The sequence below is a fragment of the Kryptolebias marmoratus genome, linkage group LG17 (genome assembly GCF_001649575.2).
Source record: "Kryptolebias marmoratus isolate JLee-2015 linkage group LG17, ASM164957v2, whole genome shotgun sequence".
In the NCBI taxonomy this organism is placed as follows: domain Eukaryota; kingdom Metazoa; phylum Chordata; class Actinopteri; order Cyprinodontiformes; family Rivulidae; genus Kryptolebias; species Kryptolebias marmoratus.
In genome coordinates this window covers 6,611,303-6,628,534 of record NC_051446.1, presented here as the reverse complement: position 1 = coordinate 6,628,534, position 17,232 = coordinate 6,611,303, and the positions used below count along the sequence as shown (strand labels likewise).

Here is a 17,232-nt window from a genome sequence, read left to right as displayed (position 1 = left end):
AGTGTAAATGTTCAGTTTGCAAATAGTCATAAATTAGATCCTGCTGAATAGTCTGATCCTGCTCATGTCAAGTACCGATGGGTCTTTTCCACTGACTGCTTGACGGACCAGAAACTGACATCATTCCACTTGGAGATCTTAATAAAGTCCTGAAAATAAGAATTTATTTAGTAGTTCTCATCATATTGCAGATAATAACAGTTTTAAAAAGTTAGAGAAATTTCACGAGTTCAAACCTTAAGTTCTTTCTCAATGGGTTGTCTGAGCTGAGTGACTTTGGCCTGAACGCTTTCAGAGAACTGGCTGTAGTATTTATGGAGATTCCAGAGGAGACTGCACAGAAAGTCTGAAAGTACAACAATACTTAATTTTGTCTCACTAAGCAAAAAGCAAAAGTACCCAATTACATGTCATCTTGTGACCTCTAATTCTGTTGTGGAACAAAGGTTATTTTCTGCAATAATTACTGATTTAATTGATAAACTTCAGTGATGAAATGGTTAGTCATTTTCATCTTGTGTTCAAATGTAATTCTGAAATTGTTTTATTTTAACACTGACATGTTGACCTTCAAGTTAAACAGTTTGTCAAAACAAATGTGGACTCCCCACTGGCAGTTGCCCCCTGTGTCCCTAAACAGAGTGTGTGTTCAAACTAACTCTGAGCTTGGCCTATTTCTCTACATGGCGATTAAAATTTACTTCAAACTCAGGTCCTCTACCAGAGGTCTGGGAGCTTCAGGGTTTTGTGCAGTATCTTAGCTGTTCCTAGAACTGCACTCTTCTGAACAGATATCTTTGACATTGTTCCTGGGATCTGTTGGAGCCACTATTCCAGTTTGGGGGACACAGCACTAAATGCTCCAATATCCACTGTCACCACTGAGGCCTTGACCCGGATCTTCAGCAAACAACAATACCACACCAACATGTGAGCAGGTTTACCAGGCATAACACAATTCGTTCAAAATTAATATGAACATGTTTTTAATGTGTTTTCATATGTTTACTCGATAGACAGAGGAGAAGAGACACTGGATCGAGATCAATGTTAATTTTGATAAGTTTCCTGATTTCGAACAAAATAGATTCCAAGTATACCTGGATCTTAGAGCATGACCAGAGACATGTGAGGCTGCCTTCGTGTAATTTCCTTTTAGAGCACAGTGAAGAGGACCCTGGTTTAAACTTAGACACCCACTTTGGGGCCAAGTGAGCTCTATGCAACAATTTAAGCTGCGAAGCCCAGTAGCGATTACAAATAGTAATTTTTCTGGCAAAGTTCCAAATACTGCTCCACATTTCTTCTGTGGTCTCGATATTCAGTTCTAAAATATTGTTGTTGATGTCAGTGGTAGTTTTGTTTCATAAAATTCATGGAAAATGATGATTTGGTTGTTGAGGAATTAAAGAAATTCTGTCTATTATATTAGCTATTGAGAAAATAAAACACAAAAAGCATGTGCATAATTTGGAATGCTGTGTAGATATACAGCAATCCCAAGTAACTGCAACATCAAGAAGGAACACAAAGAGCTTGAGAAATACCAAGGGCTGACAGAGGAAATAGACAAGTTGTGGACAGTCAAGGCCTCAGTGGTGCCAATGGTCATTGTGAAGGAGGATTAACTGCAAGAAAGAAGAATGTTATAAAGATGAAAATGTATTGTTCCATTAAAGATTAAGACTTCTACTAAGTAAAACCAAATGTTTTTGTCAAAAGCAGGCCTAGTTTCTAGGAGTTAGGTGTTTGTGTTCAAAACCAGATGTCCAGAACTAAGGTTCGAGAGTTTAACCCTCCTTAAGCCCTCAAAAGAGAGAAAGAGAGAGAGAGAGAGAGACCAAGAGAGGGAGAGAAGCCCTTCTAATTTTGGGTTAATTTGACCTGAAGGCTACGGGATGGTTAAATGTCACTGTAACCCAAGATGGAGACAGCTTATCAAGATATTTCCTTTGCAATCAATCTGACCCAGCAAACTTAAGAAAAACATGTTTATATGTTATGGGCAGCATGGCGGGGCAGTGGTTAGAGCAATTGCCTCCCAGCAAGAAGAATGCAGGATGACCTTCTGGCCTGGTGCCTTTCTGAGTGGAGTTTGCATGTTCTCCCTGTGCATGTGTGGGTTTGTTCTGGTTCCTCCTATAGACCAATACCAAGCATGTTAGGTTAATTAGTAACTCTAAATTCTCTCTAGGTGTGAGTGAAAGCATGAATAGTTGTTTGTCTAACTTGTTTAACATGTTTATCATAAATATTACAAAAATATGTGAAGCTGTGATGAACTTGTGACCTGTCTAGGGAGTACCACAACGCTCACACAGTGCCTGATGGAGATAGGCACCAGCTCCCTGCAACCTTGAAAGGCGAAGCAGGTAAAGAAAATGGATGGATGTCCATATGCCAGAGTTTCTCTGTACATGTGTATTGGTAACCTGTTGTATAAGAGGTGTTCGGCTGATGTCAGAAATGCGTAAGAAAAAGGTATACCACTGTTGATACCCCAGGTCAGATTTGTTGTAGGAAGACTGAAGACTGTTTTTCATTGCTAATAAAAACCTGATACGGTGTAATCTCTATTTAAATACTTATAATCTGCTTCATTAATTGGACCACTCAGGGCTGCGACCTCAAACTGGAAGAGTGGCTCCAACAGATCCCAGGAACAACCTCAGAGACCAGAGTTTTTATAAATAACATCTATAAAACCATATACATAAAATTAATTAGCAACACTATCTATAATAAACATGTACATTAATTAAACACAGCACATTACCCCCCTGACGGTGCACATTGGCTTACAGTTTGTAAATAAGAAACCATGCAATGTGTGACAGGAGATAGAGTTGATTCCTGACCTCGTCCAGGTTGATTGGGGACCAGCAGGAGGTGGCAGTGGAAGCTGAGCAGCATTCTCAGGCGGGTGTGAAACTCTCCCACAGTGGATCCCTCCATGAAAGCTTGAAGAGTAGAGGACACTGAACACAGAGAGGGACGCACCACCCCCTCACCTGGAGATGTTAAAGGCAGAGGAAAAAGAAAAAAAAAGCTATATCAGTATGTATGCAGGATTAAATTAATTAACACTTTTGATTAATGACTGGGTCACCAGATATACTCAATCAGCTCACGCTTAGAGACATTCTGTAGCTGTCTAACAAGGTTGAGTCAGGTCCTCTGGACAGTTAGTTCTGGCCTGGCATGGCCAGAGGACCTGACTCATCCTTGTTAGAGTTTTCTACCTGGATTATTGAGCATGCATCAGGACATTCTGTACCTATATTTGCCGTTTCCCTCTCTTCTTGTAAGTACTTCTCTATCATTTGGTAGATGGAGAACCAGTGTTTGGTTGATTTCTCAGTGTGTCGCTTGATTGCGTTGTCCAGACTGTTCGACCAGCAACTACAGCAAGACAGTATCAGGATACAAGTCCTTCATTAGCAGCGTAGGAGTCATAGTCACAGACCTACCTAACATCCTGATAAAAATAAGGATCGTTCAGAGCACATTTTCTGGTTTTTAAAAAGTAACAGCAGGATCCCACTTTATCTTACTTAAGCTCCAGTTTGCGCCACTGGATAATCATCTGGGTGACTAGTTGGAGCTCCTTTTGTAGAGACACAGATCGGCTGGCATTATTCTCCCAGTCCTGTGAAAATACAGTAACATACACCTTATTTTAAGTAAAAACCTTTATCTTCTGGGTGATTTCATTTATAAACACTATATGAAACTGTGTATCATGCACCAGTATACTGCTAACAAAGCTTACCTGAGCTTTACTGAGCAGGATCTCCAAACCATTCAGAAACTTTGCAAGTGGACTGTCCAGACTAAAGGCCAGAATCCACTCTATGACATTAGTCAGCTGAAAACCACACACAGAAACAAAAACACATGGATACATAAATACAGACAGACAGAGAAAGTAAGAATCATATATTAAAAAACTATTTTTTGAACTCATAAAAGATTTTGTGAGAGATGCTGTTTTCTACACATGCTCTTAACAAGAGGAGCTGTAAGTTATTTCTGTAATCACTGAATCATTATATCCATTTTCTTCCTCTTATCTGTGGTCTTGCCGCAAAGGTAACAGGTTCAGATGGAAAACCCAGACATCCCACTGCCCAGCAACACTCTGCAGCTCCCCTTGAGAGCTCCTGGGATCCTCCCAGGCCAGAGAGGATACAAAATCCCTTCAGGAAGTTTTAGGTCTGCCCTGGGGTCTCCTCTCAGTGTGATGTGTCTGAAGAAAACGCCCAGCGTGAGGGGCCCAGGAGGCATTTGAATATCAAATGCTTGAACCATCTTAACTGAATCTATTCAATGTGGAGGAGAAGTGGCTTTACTCCAAGCTACCCCTGGATGATGGAGCTCCTCATCGTATCTGACCCAGCCACCCTACACAGGAAGTCCAATTCAGCAGCTTGGATTCAGGATTTTGTTATTTTGTTTCTCAACCAGAAAAATGACACTGGCCATACCTGCTTGTCTTATTTCCACAGTGCATCCTGATACCATTCTTCACCGGGTAAGAAATACATACAAACATTAACATGAAGAAATTCTGATGCCTAGTGCCCACTGTAGACAATTTAAAAATTAGACATGAGTAGTACCTTGACAAGTCTACCACTATGGAGTCATAATATGCACTGTGTTCAGACACCTTCCCACCAGAACCAGTATTAACTTTTTCTAAGCAGTATGAATTACTGGATTTCCTGAAAAATGGTTCTACATATGAGTTGCTGCTCAAAATCAAGATCAATTTTGAACAGTATTTGAAAATAAGCGACTTTTCATTATACATGAGGAGCCAAACAGGAAACTGCTAGGAAAACAGCCAACTGACTTGGAGAGGACATACAGAAAGTGGTGCACCACAGGATGGAAATGGTGGAAATTGGATCAAATCAAAGCTAATTTAGACAAATAGACTGTAACATCCCTTTTTGTAATCCTTTCCCCCCATCACTATCAGATATATCATTTAGAAGTAGAAATATTTAGCCGATCTGTCGTGGTGGAGAGAGAGCTGAGTCAAAAAGCGAAGCTCTCGATTTACCGGTCGATCTACGTTCCTACCCTCATCTATGGTCACAAGCTTTGGGTAGTGACCGAAAGAACGAGATCGCAAATACAAGCAGCTGAAATGAGTTTCCTCCGCAGGGTGTCTGGGCTCTCCCTTAGAGATAGGGTGAGAAGCTCGGTCATCCGGGAGGGACTCAGAGTAGAGCCGCTGCTCCTCCACGTCGAGAGGAGCCAGTTGAGGTGGCTCGGGCATCTGGTGAGGATGCCTCCTGGACGCCTCCCTGGTGAGGTGTTCCGGGCATGTCCCACCGGGAGAAGGCCCAGAGGAAGACCCAGGACACGCTGGAGGGACTATGTTTCTCGGCTGGCCTGGGAACGCCTTGGGATTCTCCCGGAGGAGCTGGCCCAAGTGGCTGGGGAGAGGGAAGTCTGGGTCTCCCTGCTTAGGCTGCTACCCCCACGACCCAACCCCGGATAAGCGGAAGAGAATGGATGGATGGATGGATGGATGGATATTTAGCACTCGTCTAATGTTGTTCGATCCTTGTCGTTTCGTTATAAATCCAGTTTGATCAGGTTTTATTAATTTCTTTAAGTACCTTTGGATTGCATCCTATTTGCTAAAATTGTATATCTCATAGCACCGTCTGCCTTATAAGTAAGTAGTTTGTCCAGTGCTTCCCTGCTTCTTCTAAGTTTTTTCAATGTCTCCTCTTTTCTGTCCCTTTTATGGGTTTGTTCTAATCTTTTCACTTCATTTTCTAGGTCATTTACTTTCTGTGCCGGTTGTTTCTTTAATTTACTTGCCATTTCTATACATTTACCCCTAATTACAGCCTTAGCTCCATCCCACAATATCGCCTGGGACACTGCCGCATTATCATTCAAGCGGAATTGTCCTCATCTGCTCTTGGACATGTGGATCATTCAACATAGAGACATTCAATCTCCAATATTTAAAATGTTTTTCCTTTTTCATTCTTAATGTTATTCTGACTGGCCCATGGTCTGACAAAGTTATAGGTTCAATACCACTATGAACTATCCTATGAAGGTCTTGTTTGGATATAAATATCATGTCCAATCTTGAGTAAGAACCATGCATGTTTGAGAAAAATGTGAAATCCCTGCCCTGTGGGTTACATGCCCTCCAAGAATCCACCAGTCCCAACTCCTCTAGTAGGTATTTCAGAGCTTTTGTTTTTTTGCCAAGCGGACCCTGTTCTGGCAGCAATTTATCTTGTTTTGGATCCAACACACAATTACAGTCTCCTGCTAAAAGTATTACGCCCTCTGAATCTGCCAAGACAGAGGCAACTTCTATAAAAAAGTTTGGATCATTTTCATTTGGGGCATATATATTCATTATTGTTATGACCATCCCTTCTATTGATCCCACTACCATCACATATCTCCCCTGCACTTCCATCACCTCCTTCTGCAGTGAGAAGTTGGTTATTCGGCTTTGCAAAATTGCCACCCCCCTCCCTCTACTTTTTGGACAGCTAGCAAAAAACACTTGATCCACCCATTCTCTTTTTAATTTCTTGTGTTCCAAGTCATTAAGATGGGTCTCTTGCAATACAGCTATTGAACTTTTATGTGATTTTAATTGAGCTAATATTTTCTTCCTCTTTATCGGGTGACCCGGTCCCCTCACGTTATAACACAAAATATTTAAATCACTCCACTACTTTTTGACCCTTCGAACTTAATTCTGAATGTTGCATCTTATCTGTTTCTGTCTCTTGTTGATCACTCTGTGTGGGCTTGAACATGTCAAGGAACAAGAACATAGTAACACAAAAGCAGTTTCAACAAATTAAGCCCCAAAGACTCCCATGAACCCGACTGATTATGTTAAGACCACATACAGTATAATCTGTAGTGGCCTCCTAACCAGCCCCCGATATAACCAAGGCAGAGTGCTGTGTGCCCATAGTTGCTCTGGGGAAAAAGCACTAAGTGCAGCCCAGATCACAAACCAAAGAAAAGCAATAATTCCCTGGTGAGATCTCCACCCAATTGGAATAACGATAGTAACGCACGGTGATATTGATTACCCGCGAGATATTAAACATTTGAAATACAAATTTACTACATAAAGTAACATTGGCTGTTTCGATAACGTCTTCTTCTCCCCCTTAATAATTTTTCTCAAAACATTTCCTATAGTCCTCAAGAGCTCCTCTGTTCCTGAACATTTTTCCCCACCACAGTCTTAAATGAAAACTTTTAAGTCCGCATCAGGCAGCCCCCCTGTTCCATGTCTCCTGTTGTTGATTCTCAAAGTCCAGGCCTCCATGGAGAGCTCCGCTTCCATCCTCTCTCTCACACTCATCTGCGCCGAAATATTGAACCTCTCCAACGTTGGTAACGCGTCTAGAAGAGTAGGGAAGGTTTTCGCGCCGCTTTCAAAGTCGATTCTGAGTTGCGCAGGAAAACAACATTTTGCCTGGATTCCTTTTTCTTTAAGTTGCCTGATTATGTTCCGCAGTCTCACTCACTTTTTTTGGACCTCTGGAGAGAAGTCCAGGTCGAAGTATATTCTTTTCCCTTGAAGAATGATTTGTTTTTGTGACCATACCCGTTGCAGCACCGCTTCTTTTGTGGTGTAATTCATGAAGCGGACAATGATGGGGTTTGGCGGATCCGTGTCCTCTTTCAATGCTTAAATCTTCCTGCAGAAGAAGCGTGCTCCTGATTAATTCCCTTACGAAGCCTACCATATCTTGTTTCTCGCTGCCCTCTGGAACTTGGTAGATTCTGAGATTGTTACGGCGCAAATGGTTCTGTAGGTCATCACATTGGTTAGTGAGTAAGGCCTCACGTCTCAGCAAGTACCGAAGCACTCTCTCGTTTCTCTGGCTAACTTCTTCCGTCGTGCCGGTCCTACTTTCTGCTTCTTGCAAATTTGCTCTAGCGTGTCCATGCGCTCTTTCAAATTTCGTACTGATGTTTCCAGTCTTATTAGAGCAGCTTTTGTCTCAGCAAATGCACTCTAATTTTCTTTCCCAAACTCCTTTAGTTCACGCAGGACATCGGTTACCGTGTCATTAGCTTTGTTAGCTCTTCTTCTCTCGCTAGCTGCGGTGTTAGCCTGCTGCGAGTCTTTCTTCTCTTTGGACTCTTTTTGGTCGGTTTGTTGTTTACCAACGGTGTTTCTTATCGGCATCATCTTCTTATTTGTGGTTTCTCTTAAGGGGATATCCAGAAAGTTATCTAATTTACACACTATTCCTCAATCTCACGGGAGCCTCCACCCAATGCGACCACCGGAAATCCTCGACCGCCCATATTTACAATGAACCCACCCACTACAGCTGTTACTGAAGTGTAATGGAAAACAACTCGAACCGTGTTGAACAGAATTAAGCCAAGTTAAACTGTCCTGTAGAGGTGCTAATGGAAAAGGGCTATTAGTGTCCTAAATCAGGATTATAGACTTTTTACTGCAAGTTTGGCTAGAAATAAAGAAAAACTCCTACCAGACATAATCCACTCAGACCAAAAAGGATTCAATAAAGATAGACAAACTCAAGACAACATCAGAAGGACATTACACATAATGCAGAGCATAGCTGAGACACAAACCGAAGCAGTCATCATGGGAATGGATGCAGAGAAAGTGTTTGATTCGGTTAGGTGGGATTTTTTTGTATGAAGCATTAAAAAGATTTCATGATATAATAATCACAACAATAAAAGCTAAGATCTAAGATCGAATTTTGTATGAAAATAACACAGTGGCTGACTAAACACAGTTTGATAGTTGATGCTAGCAGTCTTTTAATATTTGAAATCACACCTGAGGTCCTTTGTTACACCTGCGTTCAGCTATACGACACTCATGTCTGACAGTATGAGTCTCATTATTTAACCAGGGCTTAGATCTGATTTTAGGCTGCCTGGTTTTTAATGGAGCCAAAGAGTCCAAAACAGTTTGTCAGGTGGAGTGAAACCAGGAGCTCAGCTCTTTGGTGTTGTACACAGAAGCTGGGATGACACAGTTCTCATTAAAAACACCTGAAAACTGACCAGCAGTGTATGAGTTAAAACCAAGGCAGAGGAAGGTTTAACTGTTGTACAGGTGAGAGCAACTTCAAAAAAAAAAACAGCTATATCTGGCATATCTGAAAACACTGTTTCACAAAGTTAAAACAGGTAAACCATAAAATAAAACCAGATCAACTGTGCGTCCATGTTCCTGTATAGGACTAGCCACAGAGGGTCAGTGAGGTTTAAATAGGCCTTTGCCATTGGTGAATCAGGTCAACACACATGAACAGTAAAATCCCCTAAAATAAGAACCTTGTCACTTTGGGCATAATTTTAGCCAAGAAATCAGAAAAGTCCTTTATTATATCTTGGAGGCTGATAAACCACTGCAAACAGCATGATGTGAGAGCCAAATAACTCAAAGAGGCTCAGTTTAAAACTACAGACTGCGGATGGTTTACATTTAAAGCAACTCTTAAAGGTAATCACTGTTCATCCTTTGCCTGACATCCATGGTGAGTTAAAATAGTAGCAACACTGGACTCACAAAAACTCTACCATGTTTCAGTCATGCACATAAAATCCAATCTTAGACATAAAAACTTTTTCCTTAGGATAAAAGTTTGATTCACTAGCAATCTAGAGTTTACATATGGAAGTAGAAATTGCTCCATCAAACAGACAAAACAAAATGTGCAACAATTCATCACATAACAAGGCTGCTAAATTCCCAAGAACACTCATCACAAAAAGACAAAAACTGTTGTGTCTCATTATTGATATATATAAAATTACTTCATATAGTAGCTAATCTTTTGGATTGGACAACATGCTGCTAAAGACACTTTGGCCACCTATGAACCAGTCACTACTTTACCAGTTTTTCTCTTTATCAAACAGTTTTGGTAATTCCCATCCATTACAGAACAGGAATGCTGAACAAGAGCTGCAAAGTCACATTTCAGTTGTTGGGCCATCACATTTTAGCTTATATCAAGGTTGCTGAGATCCTGACACTGGCTCATTTTAGTAAAAACATCAACCTAAGCAACAAAACGGCCACTTGACGCTTCAATTAGTTAGCCTCTTGGTACCTTTAGTTTAGCATTATCATGTTTTAGTTTATCTTAGCATTTTTATGTTGGCTGTTTAGCGGGCCTTTTTGGTACTATTAGTTAGCCTCTTGTACCTTTAGTTTAGAATTATCAGGTTTCAGTTTATGTTAGCTTATTTAGCTTTCCTGTACATTTAGTTTAGTTTATCTTAGCTCATCTTTTATTTAGATATTGTTAGATTCCTAATTGTTGTTTAGTTCAGTTTTAACTTTATCATGATTTCATTTAGATTATCTTAGCTACTATTTTGACTATCTTATCTCATGTTTAGATATGTTTAGTTTCATGGCAATATTTAAAATATCTTATATTTCATTTAGATTATACATGATTGATGTTTTTATCTATATTTGATTCTGTACCTGATTTTGATGTTTTTCCTGTGTTTCTGTATTTGATTCTGTTGTTTCTGTGTTGTAAAGCACTTTGGATTGCCTTGCTGCTGAAAAGTGCTAAATAAATAAATTTCACTTCACTTCACTTCAAATATTAATAAGAATGCTGCACCCAGTTGACTTTGACATCTGAAGAAATTTTTAAATGATAAATGGTCCATCCTAATGGTAAATGGACTGTAGATATATAGTGCCTTTCTAGCCAATCAGGCTACTCAAAACGCTTTACAACACAATCTGTGCCCTCATTTACCCAACCACACACATTTATATAGCACTGAATCTGAATAAATCCACCGATGGGGCACACATCGGAGACAATGAGGGGTTCAGTGTCTTGCCCAGGGACACTTCGACGTGACTCCTGCTGGAGGATTCGAACCTCCAGCTCTCTCAGTGGAGGACAACTGCTCTAACCACCGATCCACAGCTGCCCACTAGTACAGGCGCCATTTCAACTTCTGCAGGTTCTGCAAAGTGCATTGGAATGTTTCTTATTCAATTATTTAGAAACACACACTCAAACAGTGCTTTCACTCAAATAGTGCTTTTTATTGTATATTTTACATCCTATATGCAGCAATTTTTCTCATATACCAATAAGTATATCGAGGGCAGTGTCTTGCCCAAGGACACTTCAGCACACTGCAGGGGCTGGAGACTAAACCTCTGACCCTCCGATTGAAGGAGGGCCGCCCTACTCACTGACTAAACTGCTGTTTAATATCCTGATATTAAAGTACAAGACAATACCATATATACTGTATTTCGATCAAATGTTCAAGTTAGAAGATGTAACAAACAAAAGTTCTATAAACACTGGTGATCTGGTCCAATTTATAAAATTCCTATTCATTAAACCTTGAAGAACTCTGATTAGATTTCCAATAAAACAGATCACCAACATCCCTTGGTGCTGACTCAGAGGAGGTTAACTGACCTGTATGAGAGCAGGGTGTTCAGGCCAGTCCTCTAGTCTCTGCTTCACTGCCTCAATCAGCTGTTCCAAAACAGGCAGACATAGTCGGGCCTCACTGATGTTGGGATGCTGATAAAAGTTGTATGGTTCTTCTGAGGCGATCACCAGCTCATCAGGGCCCCTCGAGCCCTGTACCATGTTCTGCAGGACAGCAGAGAGCAACAGGCCGCTGCCTGTCAGCTGCTGGTCCAACTCAGAATCTAGATAGGAAATAGAAGTATGATGGAACTAGAAGCTTCACAGTTTTTCAAATAAATGACAGCAATCAAAGGTACTAACCAATCAGATGATAAAAGTGTGACATCACAGGAGATGAAATCCAATAAGAATACACCAGGGCTTGGATGTGTTCTTGAATTTGATTAGCTGGTGCTGTGCTCTGGTACCACAGTGACCGAGCGTACCCCAGACACATGCGCTGATGAACTTGGACCAATGTGTTCATGGCAGACTGAGACAGACACCCTACCTCAGCAGCCTCCTGCAGGACACTGTCATCACGTTTTATTTGTGCATCTGCTGGACTTACCAAATTTGTTTGAGGCTGGATGTCTGCAAAGTCCTAAATAAAACAGTACCAGTTAAAAATTTGGAAACACTTTCCCATTTTAAAAAAGGTCCCTATACTATTTAGCCTTAATCAAAATATAATTCTGCTTTCAGTCATAATACAAGTCTTTAGACAAAATACAGACAGAAACATTACTACACTTTTTCAGCTGATCTTTTAAGCAGATGCCTGCAGAAACTAACCTTCTTGCAGACTTTTTATTGTTTAAATAAATGGATCAGATTTTATCAGTACAAAAACCACAAACTTACTCCAAAATTGAATCCCTAAACTACATCTATTCACGACTGCTTGGGCACGTGTCCATAATTGGTTCAAATTTACATCTGTACTGTAACCACAGATTAAATGTTTTATCGTCCTGTATTGTTAGAAATAAAATAATATTAAATTTCTTAAGATATCACACAATAAGTTGGGGCTTATGTTGCACACCTCTAATGGGAACTTTACTTTTTACTTATGTTGAGCTCCAACAGTCCTAGACAAGACACAACGTCCACTTTAAGTGTGTCATCCACTTTTCTTTGTTTTCTGTGTCTAAAAAACTTTTTAACAAGTCTTCAGTAGATTCAAAATGCTGCTACCAGAATTCTGAGTTTTTCAGTTTTAGCTTCACTTCACTGGCTTCCTGTCAATATCCGAATTGAATTTAAAATCTTACTTCTAACATACAAAGCTCTCAACAGCCAAGCTCCTCCTTATATTAAAGATCTTGTTGTTCCATACTTTCCTAACAGAGCACTTCAATCTTAGACTGCAGATTTGCTTATAGTTCCTAGAGTTTCCAAAAGCATAATGAAGGAACAGCCTTCAGTTATCAGGTTCCTCTCTAGTAGAACCAACTTCCAGTTTCTGTTCATGAGACCAACACCCTGTCTACCTTTAAGACTAGGCTTAAGACTTTCCTTTGTGACAAATCCTATAGCTAGGGTTGGCTTGGGTTTCTTGAACTATTCCGTACTAATGTTGCTATAGTCTTAAATTGCTGGATGTAAAACTGACCACATTTTCACAATCTGCTGCTGTGTTTAATTGCTGTAGTATCCATGTTTGTATCTGTAAATATTTCTGTCATTCACATGTATTTTGTTTTTTTATTTTTTTTCCCATAGAAACTACACATGGTCCAAACCTTCCATGTTTGTTTGTGTCTCTTTCCTGTCCTCTCTAATCCCAGCCAGTCAAGGAAAATGGCCACCCATTGTGAGCCTGGTTCTGCAGGTTTCTTCCTGTTAAAAGGGAATTGTTCCTTTCCATTGTTGCCAAGGTGCTTACTAAGGATGGGACTTGCGACAAAGTGAAGATTTGACACAATCTGCTGGCTTTCTTAAATGGATAACTTTTACTTTTTGGCATTTTATAATATATGTCAAGGTTTTTGTGCAGTGCCCTGAGATGAATTGTTGTGAATTGACACTATAGAAATAAACTGAACTGAAATGAATAACACATCTCATTTGAGGATCTATGAAAAAAAAATATGTTGCTGAGAGATGAAATAATCAGGCATTAAGGGGGCACCACTGATAAAAGAGCTGTAGAAGTACCATGTTGAATTGAGGGAATTGGAGCCTGAATTCCTTCTCCTCCTGTTCATCCTCTGTCAGTCCAGAACCATGCATTTGACTTCGGCTGCGGAAAACACTGGCCTCTAGCTGCTCCTGCTCTCTTTTCTGCCTCTCTTGTTCATCCCATTCGTTCACCAGACCCTGAGGAGAATCACAACAGTCAAAGCAGAAACATGTAGTTTTAGGTTTAAACAAAATATTACTCTTGAAAAACTTTGCATTTTCTCTAAAAACGAACAATGGCCGTAACAATCTCAGAATAGGCAAAATGATAGCGAAAAGTAAAAGATGCAAAACACTACCTAATAGCAAAAAGTAGCAAAATGCTAGCTAAAAGGAAAAAGTAGCAAACCACTAGCTAAAAAGTAAGTGTACTAAACAGCAAGCCAAAAGCTAAAAGTGTCAAAAGGCTAGTTTAAAAGCCAAAAAATAGCAGAAAAGAAGCTTAAAGTAGAAAAACATTAAGTTAATGCTAAAAGAAGCAAAATGCTTGCTCAAAGTAGTAAAATGCTAGCAAAAATCTAGTATCAAAACACTAGCTGATAGCTAAAAGGATCAAAATGCCAGTTATTGTGAACTGAAAGTGGCAGAGAGTTAGCTACAAGTAGAAGAATGGCAGTGAAAAGCTAAAAGTTGCAAAAAGTTACCTAAAAACTAAAAGGAAAACTAAACTAGTGCAAAATTTGCAGAAGTAGTTAAACTGCAAAAAAGTATGTAAAAGACAAAAAGCGTGAAAACAGTGTGAATACTGAGTCAGCATTCACAATAAAGTCTTATTACTCTGACCTGACAGATGTGTCTGAAGAGGCTGTATGCCTCAGGACCAAACTCTCCAACAGACAGGACATGGCACTGTACATAAAGCAGTGAATTCATTAACAGAGCAGAGGAATGGAGGATGATGCAATCAGGGCCCTGCTGGGGTAGAAGCTCCAAGAGTCTGTGCAGAACATCCATACAAGCCCTGGAGCACAAAAAGTCTGCCCGAGTGAGATCGGATGGGAAGCTGGGGGACACCGAGGGGTAGGCCAGTAAGCAGGACACCAGCTTAGGCAGATCTGGTACGGGAGTCAGAGAGGTAGCCAACTGAGAGGCTACCAGCCTCATGCCATGCTGCAGCTGGAGGATGCCAGTTCTGATCGGGTTGAACACATCAGGGTACAATGAGTAGTTTTCCACTAGTTTCTGGCAAAAGCGCTGCTGGGAGTTCTGCCACACAGCCTCTTCTTTCAGAAGGGCCTGGACTGCTGACTTGGATTTGAAAGATTGGGAGGAGTCCTGCAGGACCGTCAGCAGGCGAGAAAGCAGCTCTTGGATAGCTGACATCTGTCCAATACTGCAGAGGTAATGCTGAAGATCCTGAAAGAGTTGGTCGTATTGAGGTTCATGAGGACGATAGGCCTGCTTCCTGGAAAGCGCATCTATCTGCTCTTTCACCTGCTGGATTCGGACCCACAGGTACCTACACACACGCACGCGCGCACACACACACACACACACAAACAAGACTTTTAATTCCTTGAAGGAATGCATATTGCCTGCCACTTTTCTTAACAGCTTTAGACTAAGATTATATTTGTCTTGGGAAATGACAAAGTTGTTGCTTAAAAAATAACATTATACGCAATCTCATTCTGTGTCGCAAGACTTCATGCTCAGAGTATGTGCTGTGAATTATTTTCAGCTACTACCACAACAAATTAGAGCTCAATATCTGTTAAACTGTCTGAGTTATAGCCTTTTTATGTTGTCCAATGTCAATTATCTGAGGTGGCCTTGAATTGAATGGACTCCAAAAGGTAAACAGTTGTAGATGGATGTTCAATAATTATTTTCTGAAAAATTTATGACATTCAACTAGTGGTTCATGAGATATTTTGCTAACAGACAGACAATGTTGATTCAAAATAGTTTATGGCAAAATTTGAAACAAGAATCTTCCACAATCTGTTAATGCTCAGCATATGTGTTAGGGATCAGCCTGATATATTACCACACCATATTTTAGATTAATATTTGTAAAACTTATCAATTTATAGTAATTTTTGTGATTTTGAAGAACAGTTGGCTTTTGCAGCCATTTAAATCAGGTTGACTCCAAAGGTTAACCAGTTGTAGATGTCAAAATTTGTAAATGGCCTCATAGCCAAAGGTCTGAGATCATATAATACTACCAACCAAGACAGACTCATTTTGAAGCTGTCTCTAAGCCCTTAGGACATATAAAGAGAGGTTGGGCAAATTCCCAGCCAGGATCCTTCAGAGGGGAAAAATCCTGTATTCCAGTGGTCCCCAACCACTGGGACAACCTGTACTGGTCCAGGGCTCATTTGGAAAAGGGCAGCACAGAAGTAATAAAAACTTTTCTTAAAAAAATTTTATAAATATTTTCTATACACTGGTCTCCAGGATATTTTATTTTAAAATATGATCACTTCTACTTGTAATTCTTTCCTGCTCTTGACTCAACTGCAGTTATGCCTTATGTACTAGCAAACCAACAAGAATGAGTTAAAAAAAAAACAAATCTTTGCCTAAGAACGTTTTTCCCCACTAGTTCATAGTAAAACATGAAACTAGTCTGTGTTGCAAAAAATGTTGGGACCACTGCTGGATTCTACATCTAGACCAAAAACTGTTGCTCCTCCTGAACCTAAACAAATCACAGGCTACAACATTCTCTTCATTATGAGAAGTGTGAGGTTCCTGTAGCTTGGTAATGATAGATATTAATGGTTAAAACCATAACACGTTGAGTGTGGTGCTGACCTGATCCGAGGATGCTGGAAACAATCAGTGGTGCTGCTTTTCTCTAGCTCCTCTCCAGTCTTCAGCTGAGAGGACAAGCTACGTGCTTTCCACTCATCCTTTAGCAGAGCCAGCTGTAACAAACAAAAGACGGGGAATTTTTAAAAACAAGTATATGTAAGTGTATGTTCATCTCCCATCCCCAAAATATCCTGATGCATTTGAAACATTTGTAAAAACTATTATGAACTTTCTACCAAGGATTTTTTTTTTGCTTGTTTTTCTTGTAATTTTTTTTTTATCCATGTTTAGCCCCACTCCCTGGGCTGCCATCTTACTGTGGTGGAGGGGTTTGAGTGTCCTAATGATCCTAGGACCTATGCTGTCAGGGGCTTCATGCCCCTAGTAGGGTCACCCAAGGAAGACCCAGCCATGTTCCATCTTCAATGCTCTCACTGATGGAAGGAGGTTTTGGCTTAAAATCTCACAATACACAAACCCGTTCATTGTTCCTTTACAATGGATCAGTCATCCTGTCCCCTTTGTAGAAAAACAGCCCCAAGGCATGATGTTTCCACCCCCATGCTTCACAGCTGGTACAGTATTTTTGGGATGCAATTCAGCATTCTACTTCCTCCAAACATGACGAGTTGAGTTTTTACCAAAAAGTTCTATTTTGGTTTCTTCTGCCTCTCCCTGGGCTGCCACCTTATCGTGGTGGAGGGGTTTGAGTGTCCCAATGATCCTAGGAGCTATGCTGTCAGGGGCTTCATGCCCCTAGTAGGGTCACCCAAGGCAGACAGGTCCTAGGTGAGGG

At 40.4% G+C, this 17,232-nt stretch overlaps 1 protein-coding gene across 2 annotated transcripts in view; it reads right to left on the bottom strand.

The window, feature by feature from the left end:
• mdn1 (midasin AAA ATPase 1) overlaps window positions 1–17,232 on the bottom strand; it is a 206,600-nt gene that overhangs the window by 56,391 nt on the left and 132,977 nt on the right. The window contains exons 62-73 of one of the 2 annotated variants that reach the window (XM_037980849.1): window positions 16,437–16,549; window positions 14,454–15,129; window positions 13,647–13,808; window positions 12,055–12,087; window positions 11,805–11,976; window positions 11,487–11,725; window positions 3,773–3,868; window positions 3,555–3,649; window positions 3,278–3,402; window positions 2,859–3,011; window positions 237–346; window positions 76–149 (exon numbers count right to left, since the gene is read on the bottom strand). In XM_037980849.1, the coding sequence (XP_037836777.1) occupies window positions 76–149; window positions 237–346; window positions 2,859–3,011; window positions 3,278–3,402; window positions 3,555–3,649; window positions 3,773–3,868; window positions 11,487–11,725; window positions 11,805–11,976; window positions 12,055–12,087; window positions 13,647–13,808; window positions 14,454–15,129; window positions 16,437–16,549 (2,048 nt within the window). Of the gene's footprint in view, window positions 1–75; window positions 150–236; window positions 347–2,858; window positions 3,012–3,277; window positions 3,403–3,554; window positions 3,650–3,772; window positions 3,869–11,486; window positions 11,726–11,804; window positions 12,088–13,646; window positions 13,809–14,453; window positions 15,130–16,436; window positions 16,550–17,232 lie in introns of both variants that reach the window. The other variant, XM_017437728.3, reaches the window with a different exon arrangement.